Source organism: Mus musculus, chromosome 18 (assembly GCF_000001635.26).
Source record: "Mus musculus strain C57BL/6J chromosome 18, GRCm38.p6 C57BL/6J".
Lineage (NCBI taxonomy): Eukaryota > Metazoa > Chordata > Mammalia > Rodentia > Muridae > Mus > Mus musculus.
The window spans coordinates 61,801,602-61,821,242 of NC_000084.6; the positions used below are offsets into that span (position 1 = coordinate 61,801,602).

Here is a 19,641-nt window from a genome sequence, read left to right on the forward strand (position 1 = left end):
CCTTGTCTCCATCTCAGGAGGGTGTTGACTTTACTATTTGTCCACCCTGGTGGACCTCACCTATATGGATCTGTGTTCCAGTTATCTGTACATGTTATATGTGTATACATGGTTAATGCTACCCAACACCCCTTTGGGAGAGAAAGAGCTACACCCAAGGATTCAGGGTATATTGCCACATCTTCATAGTTTTACAAATGACTTAGCAGTCTGTGCAACGAAGAGTGAAAGAAATCACCACTGTTATCTCTCTCCCCACTGGAGTATCCTTTCTTTTCTCTCTTGAATGGAAACAAATTTGTCATATGATCAGACATTGTTCTGTGTTTCACGGCAGGTTCCTCTCCTGCCTTTTATTTTTCCTCTCTGTTCTCGGCAAGCTTGAAGGTTCATGTCAGAAAGCCTTTAGACTTAGACGCATGTGATATTTAAAACATAGCAAAATATTAGGAATTGATAGATTTAGGTGAAGGCTAGGCGGGTGTTCGTTTTACCATTCACACGGCATTTCTAGAGGTCTGAGAATATTTGAAATCAAGTTTAAAAGAAGAAGTAAATCCATTCTAAGCATGAAGCCCAGCGTGGAGCCTCAGAACGGCTATTCTAACTGTACAGAAGCTCTTTGAGATGTATACGCGTGGTCTGATCAGTTTCTCTGTGATTTTTTTTATAATAAAGTTTATTTAAAAAGGAAACATATGGCCTAGCTTTTGGCTGCAAGCTTCCTGGACTCTCTGAGCATTTGATATCTCTAGTTGGGTATTGAAAGGACACCCAGAGAGAATTATGCACACGGGCACACAACAATTAGCCAGATATGAATCTTTGGCTTTGAGCAAATGAGCAATCCTTCCAAGCCTCAGGTTTCCCTTCAGGACAAAAAGACCATCCTAGTACCTACCTCATTGGCATGGCGAGAGTGAACTAGAGCACATAGTGTATGGATGTGCCTGATTTGTGCACTTAAACCACTGTGTGCGTGTGCATGTTTGTGTGTCTGTGCGTGTGTGCGTGCACATGTGTGTGAGTGTGTGTGTCTGATGTCACTTCCTCCTCTCCTCTTCTGTACTCATGCAGTCCCAGGCACACTGGCCTCTTGACATCTGCTATCACGGGACGCTCACCTCTTTGCTAAAGCCTCAGTATGGCTGTTCCCTCTGCCCAGAACGTGCTCCCAGAAGCATGGGTAACTTGCTTAGATGTCATGTAGTGAGCGAGACCTACTCTCACCAGTTTATGTGCAAGCACGTCTTGCACCTCCTAATTTCCAGTCCCAGGCTCAGCCCTCCTTGGGCCATTTACCCTGCCCTTTGTCACCTGCTAGCACAGCTTAGCATTTGTTCTTCATTTGTATCCTGTAGGATCTGTCGTCCCACATAAGTACACAAGGCTCTAAGAGATCAGCGTCTCCGCTTTGTTCATAGACACAGGCAAACACACAGAACAATATTTAGCACCTATAATGGATTTTTAAATTAAAAACTTCCTTTGCCTATTATTATTTTGTGTGCATGTGCATGGTGTGTGTTGCACATGTCACAGAGTGTGTGCAGAGGGCAGGACAACTTCGTGAACTCCATTCTCTTCCTCTTCCTTTAACATGGTTTCAGGTTACCTGGCTTGTGTGGCTGCCGGTTTTACCTGCTAAGCTATCTTGGCAGCCCTATAATAGAATTGCGATAAATATTTGCTGGATAAATGAGTGTACTCTGAACTTCGTGAGGACACATCGGGGTTGAGAGCTGGTCCAGTGTTCCTAATTTAGACATTCCCAGGTTGATTTATGGGGTCTGAGCTCCTCTCCTGGTTGATTTCTCAGGTCTGAGGTGAGACTCATGTGTGATAAAGTTCTCTGAGCCGTTCTGATGCTTGGAAAACTTGAGCTCATGGGCCTGAACCTTGGGGACTGGAGATTATATGGTGCTGTAAAGTTGGCTCTTTCAGAATGGCAAGGAGCTGTCCTCTTCAGCACCAGCAGCTACCTGAAGCTTCTTGTTAAGAAGATGGGAAAAAGTCACTCAAGGTTCTAGGCTGCTAACCCAGCACACTGGGGCTGGGGGCATTTACAGAGCTCTGTGTCCCACTTGCAACTCTCCTATCTGCCTACACCCCTGGGTGAGTTTCTCAGCACCAGAGCAAGGCTGGTTCCCATGCCCTTCCGTCATACAAGTCTACCACTGTGTTCTGACATCTCTCCTATGCAGGACCTACGGTACAGGACAGAGAGTCTTTCCCATAGGAAGCTCAGGGTCAGGCAGAGGACATGCTATAAACAGGACTGAGAGGTACTTGAACCTCTCTTGAATGCAGGCAAGGGGAGGCTGGAGGATCAGGCATGTCACCTAGGGGAGAACTTGAGAAGGATTTGGATACTGTGATCTCTAGAGCAGGGCCCTAAGAAGCAAGACAGCCACAGGATGGGAAGGACATTTAAGGAGAGTTAAAGGCATGGAAGACACGTCATGGGACAGGGCAACACATGTTCTGGATCAGAGGTAGCCTGGGGTGGGCACTCTATGCTAATTAAACTTACTACCCAGTACCACGCCCAGGGTCCCTCTGCACTTTCATCTATACTGTTTCAACTGCTCTTGGATGCTTCTCCCCCTGTCCGTCCAACCCCCACCTACCTGCAAGTCTGTGTCAATCAAGCAGGACTTAGTGACATTCTTTGAATAGCAGCATAGTAACATCTAGCTAGTACTTAACCCCTAGCACTCTGCTGAACTCTGCTCATGTATATCCTTGACATATATCCTTATCTACTTCTCCTGGATGCCTGAGGGAAGCCCTGGTGGAATATACTCATCAAGAATCAGCTTTAGCGGGTCATAACTTGGCTGAAGCGCCCACCCAGTGATGGCAGAAGAAGAATGGAAATCTGTAACTTGGGACTTATTTATGTGTTTGCCCTCTAAGCAGAGTCGTCTGCCTCATTCCTCAAACCCATCCCATGACCCTGCTTTAGTACAGCCCTGAATATGAAGGAACAAACCTAGCTGCTGTTATACAGACAGAACATCAGCCCCAGGTGAGAGACACCGGCAGCTGTGCACCGCAGACACCAATGAGGCTGAAGTGGGAACGGCTCAGAGTAGCACAGCAGTCAGGCTGTGGAAGCTTAGCTCAAGTCTGCTTTTGCATCAAGCTTCAACAGGTAATTAATTTACTCATTCTGTCCTGAGCTGGGTCAACTCTGGCAATTATGGGATCTCTTGGACACAGAAGGTCTTCCTAAGGATTGTACAATGTCAGGCATGTTCAATGTGTGCCCCGAAACGGCTATGAAAGCAGTCGCTCATACCACCTAATACATGTGATTCATTCAGCGTAATACAAAACTGTAAACTTACTTAAAACATCAGGATATTTTCTTGTGATTAAAAAAATGGTTCTTGAGTGTGAACTTTATAGATGACAAGGTTATGCCTCAATGTCAGAAAGTTAGACATGTTTGTACATACCTCTAAGCGAGTCCGGTCCACATCCTTTGGCAGTCGGTTCCTTCCTCTTGTGGTCACCAGTAGCAGCTCATAAGGATAGATCTAAGGAGAAAGGGGGGCATATCTAGCTTGGTTGACAGGGGGTGAATTTGTCTTTTCCAGCTGCAGTTCGTGCCTGGGCTCCTCCTATCCACTAAGGTCAGATATTTAGTCAGGAGGAAGGGCTGGGTCTGCCCTCCTTGGGTTGGCATGGTCCCCAGAGTGCACTGTTATCTCTAAAGATAAACTTGGTGGTGGCATTTGACATTAATGTGGTTTCAAGGCCTTTGGAATGTAAGTGTCTAAGAGCTGGTGAGTGTGAAGCTTCCCAGTTGGCGCCTGTGGTGTCTCACAATCTTTAGGGACAGGAAAAGGGTTAGAGGAGACCTGGGGAGGACTCAGGGACAATGGGCCAAGGAGAGACCATGTTAGTCCTGAAAGGTCCTGTATCTATGCTTCGTCCCTGCATAGATGGTGCTGCCATCCTCTTGCTGCTCCCCAAGGTAGAGCTTCCCCGAATCCTGGAGACCCCCAGGGTCTATGTGTTCTTTACCTTGTACTCTGCAAAGAGAAAAGAGACATGCACCAACTAGAACCCACCTCTGGGCTGTAAGTCACTACCCTGGCCTCTGTCTCAGTGTCTCAGGGGGCTGGTTTCCACGCAGCGACTACTCTAAGCTATGAGAATCCCTGCCTTCCTGAGTTCACCATGGAGGGAGTTATGAGCATGAGGTGGGGCCTGGCTGGTCCTGAGATGGCTTTATGAGGATAGTAGGAAGCGGCGGCGTACAATAGGAAGAAAAAGAATCTGAGACAGCGGACCCTGGGGAAATGATCTCCAGCATCTAGGGGTCCTTGGAGGCTGTGATATGATCCCCCAAGCCAGGGTCTGCTCCAAGCAGCTGTTGGAAACCTGGCATGAGATCTTTCCTGGCAGAGAGCATGGATCTCATGGAGAATTTTCTGGGAATGATGTACAGTTGGCTCTGATTGTCTCCCTCTCCCATGTCTGACTGGAAGCTTTAGCTCTGTAGTAATCAGCATTCTCAGATGTTCTGAGAGCCTGGGTTGTACAGATGGCCTGGAAAACACCCAGGGTCCAGAGAGAGAGGATGTGGGGAGGGGAGGGAAAGGAGAGAGTGGAAGTGGAACTTGGGATTTGGACAGAGCCCATCCCTCACCCCCTGCTACAGAACCGGTAGCAGTGGTTCACAGGTCAAGCGACAGTTAGGAGCACTCCATCCGGAGTCTCTGGGAAGTCTCAGGAGGGTCTGACCCTGCAGCTCCAGCCACCAGTGCTCACCTCGCATGCCCCAGTTGACTGCGTTCATGCTGTCGTAGTGGAAGAGGTCCGCACTGGGTGTCTGTAGGGAAATAGAGCCAGGATGGCGTGAGAAGCTTACCTCTGCTTCCTAGAAGCACCTGCCGACCTCCAGAATGTAGAACAGGGCCAAGGCGGGGACTCTTTCTGTAGCATCAGTATCAGCTTAGGGAAATGTAACTCACTGTGTTCTTCTTGCAATTTAGTCCCAGGACTCAGTAGACAACCAGCACAGATCCACTTATTCAGTGGAATGACCCTTTTGTACAAACAAGATCTTCCCTGATAGAGAGTCCTAATGGCAACTGCAAGTCACCCCTTCCATAAACACTTAACCTTTAACCAGATCAACTCTTTTCTCTTCTCATAACACTGTCTTCAAACCTTGTATGTATCTGGATTTATTTCCCATTATTAATATTAATACTTTGTTTTCTCCCACAAGAATCTACACTCTGGGGTTGGAGAGATGGCTCAGCCATTAAAGGTTAGGCTTACAACCAAAAACAGTAAACTCTGAAGAGACAGAATATTAAAAGAAAAAGTGTGTATAAGTGTTTAGTCTATGTGTGTGCACTGGTGGTGTGTGTGTGTGTGTGTGTGTGTGTGTGTGTGTGTGTGTGTGTGTACCCTTGTGGCTGTGGAGGCCAGAAGGGGTCCTTGGATCCCCTGGAACTGCAGTTATAGACAAGTGTGAGCCACGATGGAGGCATTGGGAACCAAGCCCAGGTTCTTTGCAAGAGCAGCCAGTGTTCTTAACCACTGAGCCATATCTCCATGCGCTGGACAGAGATCTTTTGTTTTGGTCACTTACAGGTTCTAAGCATCAGAGCAGAACCTAGCAGCAAAAGGGCTTTTCCATAAACATGCTGAATGAATGAATGTGTGCTGGCGTGCACTGAAGACAGGCTTCTCCCGAGGCCAGGGCCATGAATACCAAACATTCTCTCCAGTGGTGCCCTGCCTCCTTGTGTGTCCCATTTTAAGATGGTCTCCTAGTAGAGCTATGGCTTCCACTTCCAGCTCACTTGCAGGGCCTACTCTTCACAAGAGACAGAAGGATCTCACTAAAAATCCAAGTTGGGTTAACAGGGCACATCTACGAGCACCCTCTGAAGTGCCTTCCTGGGGTGTAGGGCTCCTAATGACATTTCCATCTGGCTTCAGGCCCTCACTCTTTGCATTCTGGCCATGTGACTTGGGGCTATGGTTCTCTTCTAGAACAGAGACTTAGGCACATGGTTCTCAGCAGGTCTTCAGATGCTGAGCCCTCCTACTACGCTCAGGCCTTTGTTTAAACTTACTCCTGTCTCCTCATTTTTCCACTCCCTTGGCTATTTTCCATCTTGGCATTTCTGGCCACTTGACGGCTCCATTTTCTTACTTACTGTCCCTCTTCTAACGAGGACTGTGAATGTCACAGGAAAAGTGACTTCATTCACTGTAGGATTCTCAGAACCTGGAGCAGTGCCTGGCACTTAGTAGGTGCTTACAGTTCAATACTTGGCACACTGACCCTGTCCCCATCACTTATTCCGGTTTATAGCAACATTTCCCCTCCCTTTACAGCCACTGAACTAGCTCACTGATTACACGAGGGGTTTTATGAGCTTCTCAAGGGTGTAGGAAGTTTGAATCCCAGCTCAGCCACTCATTGGGTCCAAGAACCTGGGCTTACACCCTCTATCTTTTTTGCCTCTATTGTTCCACCCACAAAATGGGTTTCCCATTAGTGACTGCCTTGCCTGAGGTGTGAAGGTAGTTGGTGCTGGTAAAGCCAGCGATGACTCAGAGTTCTTTCCTAGCATCTCCCCCCTGCTTCTTTCTTCTGGATGACCCAAAGGGGAGGGGGAAATTATTAACACTTTTATCAACACCAACTCCACTCTAAGGCCTGTCCTCAGTCCTACCCAGGTCATCACTCGGGTTAGAGAGTTAGCATCTGGGGGAGAGGCTCTCAGCATGGTCTCCTTACCCTGTGCAGCCCATTTCTCCTGTAGGCAGGCAGTGAGGCAGATTTGGAGATGAGGGGATCTGGAAAAGAGGCAGAAGAGCTGTCAGGATCGATGAGCCAAGGTTACTCTTCCTGGGGTCACCTGGCCAACAGTACCCTCAACCTAGTGGGATTCGGGGTGGGATCCAGGGAATACCAAGTTCTCCTCAAGTTTTCTAGACTGTTTTGGGGAACCCTGCTCCAGCAGGATCCACCAAAGCACCTACTTACACACCCTGGCATTGACTTAAACACATCTATCCTCTTAGGACAGATGCCTGAGTTTTGGTCACAGGCCTTGAAACTGGAGTTAAGCTCAGAACCAGGCTCCCAGGTGGGTCTAAGAGACATGTGCTCTTTTATTCTCTTTGGGAGAACCTCAAGTGGAGACCCACAATCTGACAGTGGACAAATTGTCAGATGGGTCAGCTAACTTATGCTAGGACTCTGTCAATCAAGCCATGGGGAGGCGGGACTGCCTGGGCTCTGTCCTTACAAGACACAGGGGCTTGTGGTTGGGCAGGCAGAACATACCACTGTCAGCCAGGTAGTGTGAACGAGGGGCTGCAAGAGAGAGAATTCAGATCAATGCTTATGGTATATACTGGCACGGTGGAAACATTTCTCACTTACAAAGAAACATGGCTTCATGCTCAAAGACTCTGGCTGATGCGAAGATGGGGCCTCAAACAGTGTCACTTCCAGTTAGTTTCTTACTGTTAAATCTAAATACCACATTCCCTCTCCCTCCCCGTTCTTAGTACCTGGCAGGGAACAGACACTTAGGGATATCTGTTGCACAGATGTAGCTGGGATATGTATGTATGTATGCATGCATGCATGCATGACTATATATGTATTTACATATTGTGCTGGTGATGGAGGATGGGGACCTCACACATGCTAAGCACACCCCTTTCCACTAAGTTACATCCCTAGTCAACAGGTGTATTTGGCACAGTCTTGGTGCCCTGAAGAGACCCAGAGGCAGAGATGGAAAACAGCGCCCCAAGTGGTTAGATAGGGAAACAGTCTCATCAGTTCATCCCTCTCTCTGTCCTTAGTATATTCTAAGATCAGACAAGTTGCTTAATCATCCTTCAGTTTTATTGTTTGTGGAATAGGAGTGACAGTGTCTCTGTTGTAAGGACATTGTGAAGAATACACATGTGCCCGCTAGTTTTATGTCAGCATGTCACTAATTAGAGTCAGCTGAGAGGAGGGATCCTCAATTGAGAAAATGCCTCCGTAAGAATGGGCCATGGGCCAGCCTATTGGGCAGTGCTCCTCATCCTGTCGATTGAGGCCCCTTTGGAGAAGTAGAGGGACCCTTTCACAGGGGTTGCATATCAGATATCCTGCATATCAGATATTTACCTCACAATTCATAACAGTTGCAAAATTATACTAAGTATCAACAAAAATAACTTTATGGTTGGAGTCACCCCAACATGAGGAACTGTATTAAAGGGTCACAGCATTAGGAAGGCTGAGAACCACTGATGGAAGGCATTTTATTATTAGTGATTGAGAGGGGAGGATCCTGCTCACTGTGAGAGGTGCCATCCCTGGGTTGGTGGTTCTGGGTCTATAAGAAAGCCATGGGGAGCAAGCCATTAAACAACACCTCTCCATGGCCTCTGCATTAGTTCCTAGTACCCACACTGGGGCCCTCACAAGTAACTGTAATTCTAGATCCAGGGGATCCGATGCCTCTGCTTTTCATGAGTACCTGCCCCTGTGTGTGTGTGTATGTTTGTGTTCGTGCACATGCACAAGCGTGTGCGTGTGTGTGAACAGGTTAAAATTTAAAGATGTTTAGCACAGTCCCTAACCCATACATAACACTGGCCTTATCACCACCCCTCTTCATCTTCAGTCTCACCAAAATCAAGGGCTAGCAAGGGGAAGAGGGGCAAGTTCATGGCCCTAAGTTCCCTCCAACTTAGGTCTGACCTAGCTTAGTCACTAACTGGCTTTCTGACCATGGGTAAGTGGCCTCTGTAAAATGAGAGGTGATAACTTTTCTACACTATGTATATTGTAAGGATAATAGTGATGCCTGCAAAGGCCTGGAGGAGAGAACTATAACCAACAATGCCTTCTGTCTCCCAGAAAGCAGTGTCTGGAGATACAACTTTCTAGCAGGACTGAACTCCATAGGGGTGAGAGAAGAGACAGATGGAGTAGGTGTGCCTTTCCACGAACAACAGTGAGGAGTTCTGTGAGAGTTTTAAGTTGGGACGCTTGAAACAAAGTCACTACTTGCTTACTTCTATGTGATGGGAGGCTCAGCACCTCAGAAAAGGGACTTTGTATTTTTTTTTTTTTTTGTTTTTTGTTTTTTGAGACAGGGTTTCTCTGTGTAGCTCTGGCTGTCCTGGAACTCACTCTGTAGACCAGGCTGGCCTCGAACTCAGAAATCTGCCTGCATCTGCCTCCCAAGTGCTGGGACTAAAGGCGGGCGCCACCACTGCCCAGCTGGGGCTTTGTATTTTTAAGCCATTCAGATGGCAGTATTTTATACATAATGAACTCAATTAGAAGTTATGGCTCCAGACTTCTCCTAAGAGGCGGTGTGACTACTTAGTAGAACATGGTTTCATTTGGTGCCTCAGTCTGTGGTCCATACCCAGGAGAGGCCCAGAAGGATGACCAGAGAGTCAGGAAAGTGAGAGAGCCTGGGGCTGCCTTCAGGGCCAGCCTCTTCTGATCTCTCCCTTCATCAATTCAAAAGACTGAATCTGGGTGCTGGTTGTGTTCCAACATAGTTCTAACAAGAGGCCCAACTGTGAGATCCATTTCTATGAACTCAGTGATCTTGGGCTTCTGTGTCTTACGGTGGGGGGTGGGGGGGGTGGGGCGCTGGCACAGAGCCAGCAGCCAAGACAGCCAGAACAGAGCAGTGCTTACAGCCATTGAAGGACATCTCATAGCCAGTGGTGTGCAGGGCCTCCCGACTGCTGGTGGAGCTCCGTGGAGGGGTCCAAGGATCCGCATAGGAGCTTGACCGCGCCTTCATCTCTTCCTTCAGGATCAGCCGGCCAATCCCACTCTGGAGCTGGAGGATGAGGGGTGTGAAGTCAGGAGGAGGCAATGGGGCAGGATCAGGCATGCCTGAGTCTCTGGACCTGACAGGAGCCTCTGCTGACCCTTCCCAAACTCCCCCTCCTTGCAATGGTTATGACTTCCTCTGTGAGTCCATCTCTGTTTCCCAAGTAGTCCTGAGGGCTGGGTGAAGCTCTGGTGGTGGGTCCTCCAAAAGGTCTAACTAGTGATAGGATCATATTGCCCTGTCTACAGTCACTGGTTCAATAATGGGCACCCATCTCCCTCTTTTCCTTGAAATGAAAAGTCATACAATCCAAAACCGAATGACTGAAGCCCAGTCATTGCTCAGTAGCTACAGGGCATTTGTTTTAGGAGTTGTTCTCAACTCCAGGGCTATGAAGATCCTCATACACTTAGGCTGTCTCTTATAGTCAGTGGTGGGGTGGTATTTGCATATAGCCTAAGCATCTCTTCCTGCATGCTGCAGCTTGGGTCACCTCTCATGAACTTACTAGCACAAGGGAGACACCATGTGACAGTTCCTGTCCTGTCTGAGGAGTGAGGATAAGAAAAGCAGCACAGATATAATTTTTAACAACACACTTTTCAGACTAAAGCTGTTTGAACCCAGTGTGAATGATATCAATGATACTTAGCAGATTTATAATGCTGTGCAAAATCCACCTCCATATCGTTCAAACAAACATATGTGAGCTTTTAGACCTTATTTCTCTTATCTTGTTTTCAAGGCTCACTCATAGAGAGAGGTTTATCAGCTCTTCCTTTGTATGTATGTATACATGTTCACATATATGTGCACATGAATGCCTATGTATGTGCATGCACACATGTGTGTGTAGAGGTCAGAAGTCAACATTTGGTTTCTTCCTGTGATGGTTTGTATATGCTTGACCCAGGGACTGGCATTATTTGGAGGTGTGGCCTTGTTGGAGTTGGTGTGTCACTGTGAGCATGGGCTCTTAGACCCTATTCTTAGCTGCTTGGAAGCCAGGATTCTTCTAGTAGCCTTCAGATGAAGATGTAGAACTCTCAGCTCCTCCTGCACCATGCCTGCCTGGATGCTGCCATGCTCCTACCTTGATGATAATGGACTGAACCTCTGAACCTGTAAGCCAACCCCAATTCAACGTTGTCTTTGGTCGAGTTGCCTCGGTCATGGTGTCTGTTCACAGCAGTAAAACCCTAACTAAGATACTTCCTCAGTCACTTTCTACTTTACTTTGATTTCTTGAGACAGGGTCTTTCACTGAAATTTACTGTTTCAGCTCAACTGGATGGCCAGAGAACTCCAGGAACCCACCTGTTTCTGTCCCCTCTGTCACCAGTACTGGGGTTATAAATGTGCACTGCTATGCATGGCTTTCACATGGGTGCTGGGAATCTGAATTCAGGTCCTCATGATAAACTTTGCCAGCTGAGAACTTTCTTTCGTCCTTCCTTTCCTTTTAATAGATAATTAATAGTAGACTGTATGGCTATCCCACACATTGTGCATCTGTTTGGGAACTGGTGGACATTGGGTTTCCTGCCTTGGGCTATTGTGATAAGCACTGATATGAACATATATTTGCTTGGATGCTTATTTTCATACCTACAATCTATCTATCTATCTATCTATCTATCTATCTATCTATCTATCTATCTATCTATCATATATCTATCTATCATCTGTTGAGATAGGGCTGCTACATGGGTCCTACAGTGATTTTATGTTTAACTTTTTGAGGAACTGTTAATCTGTTTTCTACAGTGGTTAGGCCACTTTGTATCCCTGCTAGCCATGAAGGATACTGGCATCTGCTTCCCACACATGCAAACAACCATTTTGAACATGAAGCCAACGCAGAGGCAACCATCACAAGTCAAGAGAAAAAAAAATTGATCTTTCTAAGAGTACTTTCTTTTTGAGCAGCTGGAGTGTAGTCATAACTGAAGCTCATCTTGCCATCAGACTCTCCAGTTAGGTACAACTCACTGTGCATTTCTTCTAGGGTGAGTTTGAATTTGGTTTCCGTCACTTGCAAATGAAAAATAAGAACCCAAGTGTTTCTTCCATGATGTAGTTGGTTCACCTTGTGCATGCTTCGGTCAAAATCCTCTTCCTCTCCTCCAGATGAGAACCTTCTGGCTCGGGGCACTGTTAAAGGACAGAGGAGATTAACTCCAGCCAGCATGTGCATTCTGTTCAGCCCTCTGGCTCACTCCCTCCATCCCCCAGTTTCTGGTGGGGCTCCTCACTGCTGCTCTTGCAGCTGAGGATCCCAGTCTATTTTACTTATGGCTGCTTCTGAGTTATACTCTTTCTCTGAATGGAGGTTTCTTAGAAGGCAATGAAGTCACCCCTGAGGTTCTGTAAAGCTTTGTTTAGAAAGGAGATTCAATTAGCAAAGCCCAATGTTGAGTCAAAGTAGACATTGCTGGAAACTCCTCTGCACAATAGAAAGGAACAGCTTGGGCAGTGTGGTGGGGTGTCACGGTATCTAGAAGATTTATACCTTCCCTCTTTAGACCCTAGGTCTCCTTCCCAAGAGCAGGAACCTGGCATTTTGTTCCCCACTATATCCCTAGGATCTGGGGATAGCATCTAACACCTGCTATGGAAGCAGCAGGAATCTCAGTGATAGCCCCTCCCAGCATTCTCTGTGAAGTGATTGTGTGAAGGAGTGGGTGACTGTTGTTGATACAGATGGTAGGGCTCTGCCCTTTGCTGGCCCTGTGGTGATACTACCTTTGGGGGACCCATGGTAGGTCCAATACTCAGACTCTGAAGCATAGTAGGGGTCTGGCGAGTAGGCTGGGCTATACTTGGAGGCCTGGCTGATGTCTTCACTTGTTTTGCTCTTGGTTGCTGTGGACAAATCACCTGTAAAGGGCCCAAGGACAGCACTTTAAGAAGACAGAGTGTCTCAGCTCCGAACATACTGAACATGCACTCTCTGTCTGTCATGCTCCAGTTCCGGGAGGCAAGGCTACTTAAGGTTAGAGGTCTCTGGTGGGAGAGCCTGGGGCATGAAACAGGAGCTGGAGAAGCCCTGGGTGATGACTCCCCCTCCCCCCCCCCCCCCCCCGCCATTTTACATTTGAGGGAAGAGAAGGGAAAGAGCTTGATCAAGACCACCCAGCTCGTTTGTTAATAGGACTAACTCGACTTGGGCTTCTTCCAGCACATTCCATGGAATGTAGTAGTATACATGAAAACCATATCCTCAAAACAAAACAAAACAAAACAAGACAAAACAAAACAAAACCCTGAGGTTTCTGGGTGAATCTATCCTTTTCCTTTCTGACATCTTTGAAGCCTCCTTTGTCATGGCTTTGAACCACAATGAGGAAGGAATTGCCAGACAGGGAAGGTGCTTGCTGAGTTAGATTGGCTGTCTCCATGTCCTGCTTGAGGAGGCTGGGTGTCTTGAAGGAAGGGGCCCTGAGCAGGGAGTGAGGAACGCAGATCCCTGGTTCCAGCTCTGCTGCTTGATTTGAGCTCAATCCTGAGCACATCCCGGCCTTCCCTGCCTCTGCTTCCTTATGGTTAAGCATTAGAATTGTGTGTTAGCTCGGGTTCTACCTGACTTCCTACAACAGGGGTGACCAAAATACTTACTGCTACGGACACACATTCATAGGGCAGACATTTGTGCAACTTTACAGGGGCACAGACTGGTGACAGGCTGACAGGGCAGAGAGCAGGGCAGGAGAAGTCGGTATGGCTTGTCAATCCCTCTGAGGGAGAGCTACAGGGAGGCTGCTAGGGACAAGGTCTGTCCTGGCATGGGAGTGGGAGGGGCTTTGGTTCAGCCCAGGACTGTCCATCACTCCCTTGTTCCCTTGACCTGAGTCCTGGATGATCTCTCTTGGTTGATGGCAGTTTGACTTTTCCTATGATGCAACCACTGGACTGCACTCTGGACTCCCCCGGAGCCTGCTTTGGTGCTATCTCCTGGAACCCTCTTGGAAAACCTGTCAAGTCCTAAGAAACTTGGGTTGTAGGGAGCCTTTTCTGAATATAAAGACAAACTATCTTTGTGAGGGGCAGCAAGTTTTTTCCTGTTTACAAATACAACAGGTTTACAGCTCACTGTGGGGCCCCTGCTCCACCAGCTCTGAAAACTGAAGACATCTGTTTAAATGCAGGATCTTAGCTGGGCAAGGTGGTACAGATCTGTAATCCCATCAGTTGAGAGGCTTGTGGAGAATAATCAGGAGTTCAAGGCCAGCCTGGGACTGTACAGTGAGTTTAAGGCAAGCTTCCCCGCCCCGTGTGTGTGTGTGTGTGTGTGTGTGTGTGTGTGTGTGTGTCTTCAAGACAGGGCTTCTCTGTGTAGCCTTGGCTACCCTGGAGCTTGTTCTGTAGACCAGGCTGGTCTTGAACTCACAGAGATTCACGTGACTCTCTTAGCAACAGCTGTCCCACCCGCAACCCTGAAAAAAATATTCAGGTCTTCAGTGTCCAGAGCCAGTACTTATACTCATCCCACCTGTTCCACCATCTGACTAGCTGGGTTCACAATACAGGGTTACTTCCATTTCCAAGCTCCAATCCAAGCCTGTGCTTTCCTCCGCTATCTAACCAGAACAGTGAGCTATTGAGGGCAGCCACGGTAGCAGCTGCCAGCTGCCTCATCAAAGGGAAAGGTATGCTTATTTGCCCGAGGCCTAAGGAACGCTTTGTAGTAAGGAACAGGAGATCCCGGCACGGATGCCGTTGGTACTGGAGGGTAGGCAGAAATCATGGGTAAAGCAGCCAAGAGAAGGTTTCTAGGATGCAAACTCAGCGTTTCTAATTTTAAGGGCTCTGGGTCATGGAGGAGGCTGGTGAATCGCCCCTTTAAAATTAGTTTCTAAGGGACAGACATTCCACAGACCATTGTTTTTTTCTTTTTTAAAACACCAAATAAATGAATTAACGAGGGGCCAGGGAAGGAGGGTGCTTATGTAGCATGCACAAGGCCCCCCCGGTTTGAGCTCCAGCACCAGGAAAACGAAATGCGAAAGGAGAAGATGGTTTTCTGCTCCTTTCTCATCTATGAGCCTCCGTCTGCACTCAGGAAAGCAGGAGAAAAACCTTAAAGCAGAGGCCTCGGACTCAGTACAAGGATCTACACAGCTCACACAACCCTAGTGAGCAGTGTGAATAACCCGCATTCTGAGTGCAGATCTCCTAGGGGCTCAGGCATTTTCCAGGGTCGCTCTGATCATGGTATTTAGAGCAGCAAGGAGTGGCCAAGGTTGGGGAGGTGGTAAGAAAGGATTTTCGGGGGACATGAATAATTTTTTTCCTCTTTGAAATAACATTGACACCCAAAGTCACCCTGAGTGACTCGGGGGAGGGGTGGCAAGAAGGACGATGGTGAAGCCTTGCATCGTCTTACTTCTGGGAACCATCTGCGTTGTTGGTTATCACCCCTCCCCTGCCCCCCTTGTTTGGCCAAGCTCTCTCTGCCTCTGATCATACCATGCCGTTTGTAGATCGGGGGTTTTCGGTAGATGTTACTCTCTCCAGCTGCCAGAGACCAGGAAGGGACAGTGGGGAGGAGAGAGAGAGAGAGAGAGACAGAGAGAGAGAGAGAGAGAGAGAGAGAGAGAGAGAGAGAGAGAGAGAGAGAGAGAGAAAGGGGAAAAGACAGTACTTGGTCAGTTGATCTGAGAAGAGAGAGGCAGTCAGCAATTTTTTTCCCAAGGGGCCGCCATCTTTACCCTGCCAGGCTTCCTAGTCTCTTCCTTTGCTCGCACCCGGACAGGTTTCAGGTAAAGCAGGGGAGTGGGTGGATGCATTACAAATGGTATCAAGGGAGGGGATGTGGGTGGGCTAAATAAATGATGGGCATGCAAGAGAGAGGGAACGCTAAGCAGGCCTGGTGCCGGAAGTGTTCACCGATTCTGCCCCCGGTGGCCACGTCTTGCCTCGTTCCGTGCAAAAGTAGCAGGGTTTCAGCCTTGTCTACATTAGCCTCCCTCAGAGACATGCTGGACCCCTCAGGGGCCATCGGGAATGGTGTAGGGAACAGAAATAGGATCAACAATCGAGGGGCGAGTGAGTGGGGGGTTGCCCAGCTGGAAAATGGTCTAGAACTGGCTCGTTCAGACCCCATAATGCTGTTAGCTGTTTTTTTTTTTTGTTGTTGTTGTTAACTTGATGCAAGACAGCATCCTCTGGGAAGAGGTAACCTCAGTGGAGACATTGACACTGTGAGGGGGCCTTTCCTTGATCAATGATTGGAGGACCCATCCATTATAGGTAGTATAATCACTGGGCAAGTGATACTGTGTTATGTATATATGTATGTATGTATGTATTTTTGCATGTATGTATGTATGCATGCATGTATGTATATATGTGTGTATGTATGTATGCATGTATATATGTGTGTATGTATGTATGCATGCATGTATGTATATATGTGTGTATGTATATACTATGTATGTATGCATGCATGTATATAGTTATGTATGCATATATAAATAAACTAGGTGAGCAACGAGAGCAGGCTAGTAAGCGGCTCTCTTCCACAGTTTCTGCTTCAGTTCCTGCCTCTAGGTTTCTGCCTTGAGTTCCTGCCTTGGTTTTCCCTAATGATCGACTATAACCTGTAAGTTAAATAAACCCTTTTCTCTCCCTACTTGCTTCTTGGTCATTTTTTTTTAATCACAGCATTAGAAAGCAAGTGTGAACATCCATGGTTGGACTTCCGACCAGGCCAGCAGCCTCGGCTTCTTCTCACCTCCTCTAAGGCATGCTGACTTTATTTCTGCTGCCCCCACTGCTTGGCTGTGGGGCTGTCACAGCACTAACTTGGATGCTCCTTCCTCCTCCCAGAAGCCTTTCCTTGCCCACCACACCAACACAGCCTTCCTTACTCTATCCATTCCTCCACAGCGCTCTGGCTTTGTTTTTCTTTTCTGATTATAGCAGCTATTATCACCTTTTACTACCCTTTTGCTTCTATGGTTTTCTTTTTAAATTCATTCACCATTGCTATTCACACATCCGCTGTGAGTATCACACTAACACCTGAACTAACTGGGCGGATGGCTCTCTCCACACATTTAACTGTACTCACTATGAAGGTGAGACCTGGACTGGAGCAAGTCCAACTGCAGCTTCGGGGTCTAGAATACTACCTGCCTACCCAGAGAAGCCGAGGGATGGGCCCCAGATCACCAGCTTACAAGCAGTGAGGTCAGGGTTCAAGGCAAAATATCCAAGGCGAGCATCCTTCATAGCTGGCCTTTACTCTGTCCATCAGCGATGTAATACTTGGGTATTTCATGCGAGCCCCTTGAGCCTTTGCTTCCCTAGCCCTTCCTGATGGTCATGATCAAGGTTGGTTCATATGGAGGGAGTAGACCAAAGCTCATAGGCATGTTGTGGCTGGAAGGTGTGGGTGACTGGTTAGGAAGGGGTCCCCCAGGAACAGACTTCTCCTCAGTGCCTGTGTAGCATCAAGGAGGTGGCTCAGGCATCTGGCACCCCCATGGAGCATGCACTCATGCCAGGAACTGGGGGGCGGGCAGCGCCTACCTGGGATGTGAAAGTGCTTGGGAGCCTGGTAAGAGGTTGGCGTGGAGGACCTCACATCTAATTGGCTATGGTATGGGGAGCTCCGGCCACTCTCAGGCCCTGGAGCGTGCAGGCAGGGATCCCCAGAGAGAATGGAAGCACAGAGAAAAACAGGCATTAGACACGGTAGCACTGAAGGAAGCAGCGAGGTGGTGGCAGAGGCGGTGGCAGTGGCAGGGGTGAGCCAGGCTGGATGCTCCGGTGTGCTCAGCTCCAGAGTGGAAGCAGTCTGTGCTCTCATGCACCATGTCGGCCGAAACAAGCTTTACCTTTCCCCTCATGTGACCCCCTCCCCCCTAAGTCTGATTCTGCCAAGACGATATCTACTTGCTTATTATCCTCTCAGCCCACCCTGTGTAGGTTCCTCCCTGTTTCTCCTCTCTCCAAACACTTGCTTCTCCCCTTACTACAGGGTGACTTGTACATACGTTAACTGGCTGAGTGGAGTTGGGGCCCTCAGGTGAAGACCAAACTCCAGCCATGATGCTATTGTGTTTCTTCCTGTGGACGCTCAGGCCAAAGGATGAGATAGAGGACTGACTCTTCCTTTAACCAGGGTCCCTGGGCTGCCTGACACGCCCTCTCCTGGCATTCCTTCTGTTTCTCAAGTGTCAAAGACCCATCTTAGGGACTCAGTAAGGGCCACGAGTCACCTGAGTGGCCATAGGCTTTGGAAAGTGTCTATTGTCCCTGAACCCCACAGACACTATGTGACCCCATTGTCCCGACTCTTCATCTCTCTTTGGGGCTCCCCTTGCCTTACCTGAGCGGTAGTAATGAGGCGAGCGGGAGAAGGTGGGAGACATGCCTTGCCGACTGTAGGTGGGGGAATCAATGTAGCCAGGGCTGGAGGCCCGCCTCTGCCGGAGGTCCAGGTTCTCATAGATGTCCTGGGAGAGGGAGGAGGCAGAACCATGAGCAAGACCCTCGGTGCAAGGTGTTTGTTTGTTTGTTTGTTTGTTTGTTTATTTATTTATTTATTTATGTCAGGTAAAGCATGCTATGGAGTCTGAAATTTTAGGGATTCAGGCTCCAGTCACACACACACACACACACAACCTGAGGAGGATGGGAACGAATTCTTAGGCTTCATTCACCATTCACAGCCTCTGGCTAGAACCTACACAGGCAGGGTCTGGAGTCTGACTAGGGATTCCAGAGGCACACAAGCGGTTCTTTCCCAGCCGCTTCCATCCTTCATGCCATTGCTTGGTTAGGGGAAACATTTGGGTTGGGATCAGATAGGTCCTATGGTGCAGGGGAGTTGTGACCAGGGAGCCTCTTTTGTTCATCATAAAGGAATTATATATATATGCCTTTTACATATCAGATTAGTTACCTGGGAGTAAGGAGATAATGTTCCCAGTGACTTTAGAAGCGAAGAATTTGAAGGCAGCCACGGAGGGAGCAAAGGGAGAGAGAGGCAGGCAAGAGGAAGGGAGAGAACATGATTACATTGTAAGATGGTTAAATAGTGGTAAGGAGAGGGCCTGAGGTGACCCTTATCCAGACAACATTTCAATTTGAATCCTAGAATATCAGAACTGTTGGAAAGTGGTATTGTGCCTATGACTCCCCTTTCTAATATGAGGGCTCAGGGCCAAGCTAGGGTTCTCAGGAAATGGCTAGTCTTGTGAGCTCAGAGCTACTTTCTCACACCCCCCTTTCTCTCTCCTGGCTCATATCTCCTTTATGGTTCATGAAGACAAAGCCCAGGGCACAGTATCCAAATTTAAGGCCCTGAAAGGACCAGGCCATTGTTGTACATTGGAAGGCTGGCATGGTGCGGAGCAGAGCAAGCTGGAGACTCAGCCTGCTGAGCCAGGCTGTTCATTTCAGCTATGACCAGAGTCATGTTGGAACACCTACTCAACGTTGACCAGACTCTTAATGTCTAAGACAAGTAAGAAATGTAGATTCTTATGTGAAATCTAACATTTATATGCCGACAGCTAATTTACATTTCTGAATGACTCTGTTAGTGAACCGGAACCATCTGCTACTCGGCTCTGACCCAAAGGCTCTGGTCTCTAGATTCAGAGTTGGAGTCTACGAATGCTTGGTCCTCTTTTTCTGGCCCATTTTAGGAGCCAGAACTCAGAGGCTCTCAGGACTGGACTCTTTTGCCAGATAGAACTCAACTCCTGTTGGTTGTTCTGTTGCTGCCCGAGAATACAAGCCAGTGAGTGGTGGTGGTGAAACAGGTATCGGAAAG

General features: G+C 48.0%; 1 protein-coding gene across 13 annotated transcripts in view; it reads right to left on the reverse strand.

Annotated features, from left to right (window-relative positions):
* The window catches only part of Ablim3 (actin binding LIM protein family, member 3), a 112,494-nt gene that overhangs the window by 2,210 nt on the left and 90,643 nt on the right, over nucleotides 1–19,641 (reverse strand). For 4 of the 13 annotated variants that reach the window (NM_001164491.1, NM_198649.3, XM_030250508.1 and 1 more), the window contains 12 exons: nucleotides 18,766–18,795; nucleotides 18,190–18,316; nucleotides 17,388–17,486; nucleotides 15,321–15,368; nucleotides 12,597–12,731; nucleotides 11,941–12,005; nucleotides 9,710–9,857; nucleotides 7,331–7,360; nucleotides 6,779–6,837; nucleotides 4,786–4,846; nucleotides 4,036–4,043; nucleotides 3,465–3,545 (listed from right to left, as the gene is read on the reverse strand). In NM_001164491.1, coding sequence (NP_001157963.1) covers nucleotides 3,465–3,545; nucleotides 4,036–4,043; nucleotides 4,786–4,846; nucleotides 6,779–6,837; nucleotides 7,331–7,360; nucleotides 9,710–9,857; nucleotides 11,941–12,005; nucleotides 12,597–12,731; nucleotides 15,321–15,368; nucleotides 17,388–17,486; nucleotides 18,190–18,316; nucleotides 18,766–18,795 — 891 coding nt within the window. The remainder of the gene's footprint in view (nucleotides 1–3,464; nucleotides 3,546–4,035; nucleotides 4,044–4,785; nucleotides 4,847–6,778; nucleotides 6,838–7,330; nucleotides 7,361–9,709; nucleotides 9,858–11,940; nucleotides 12,006–12,596; nucleotides 12,732–15,320; nucleotides 15,369–17,387; nucleotides 17,487–18,189; nucleotides 18,317–18,765; nucleotides 18,796–19,641) is intronic. The other 9 variants (XM_006526007.4, NM_001360868.1, XM_030250506.1 and 6 more) reach the window with 7 other exon arrangements.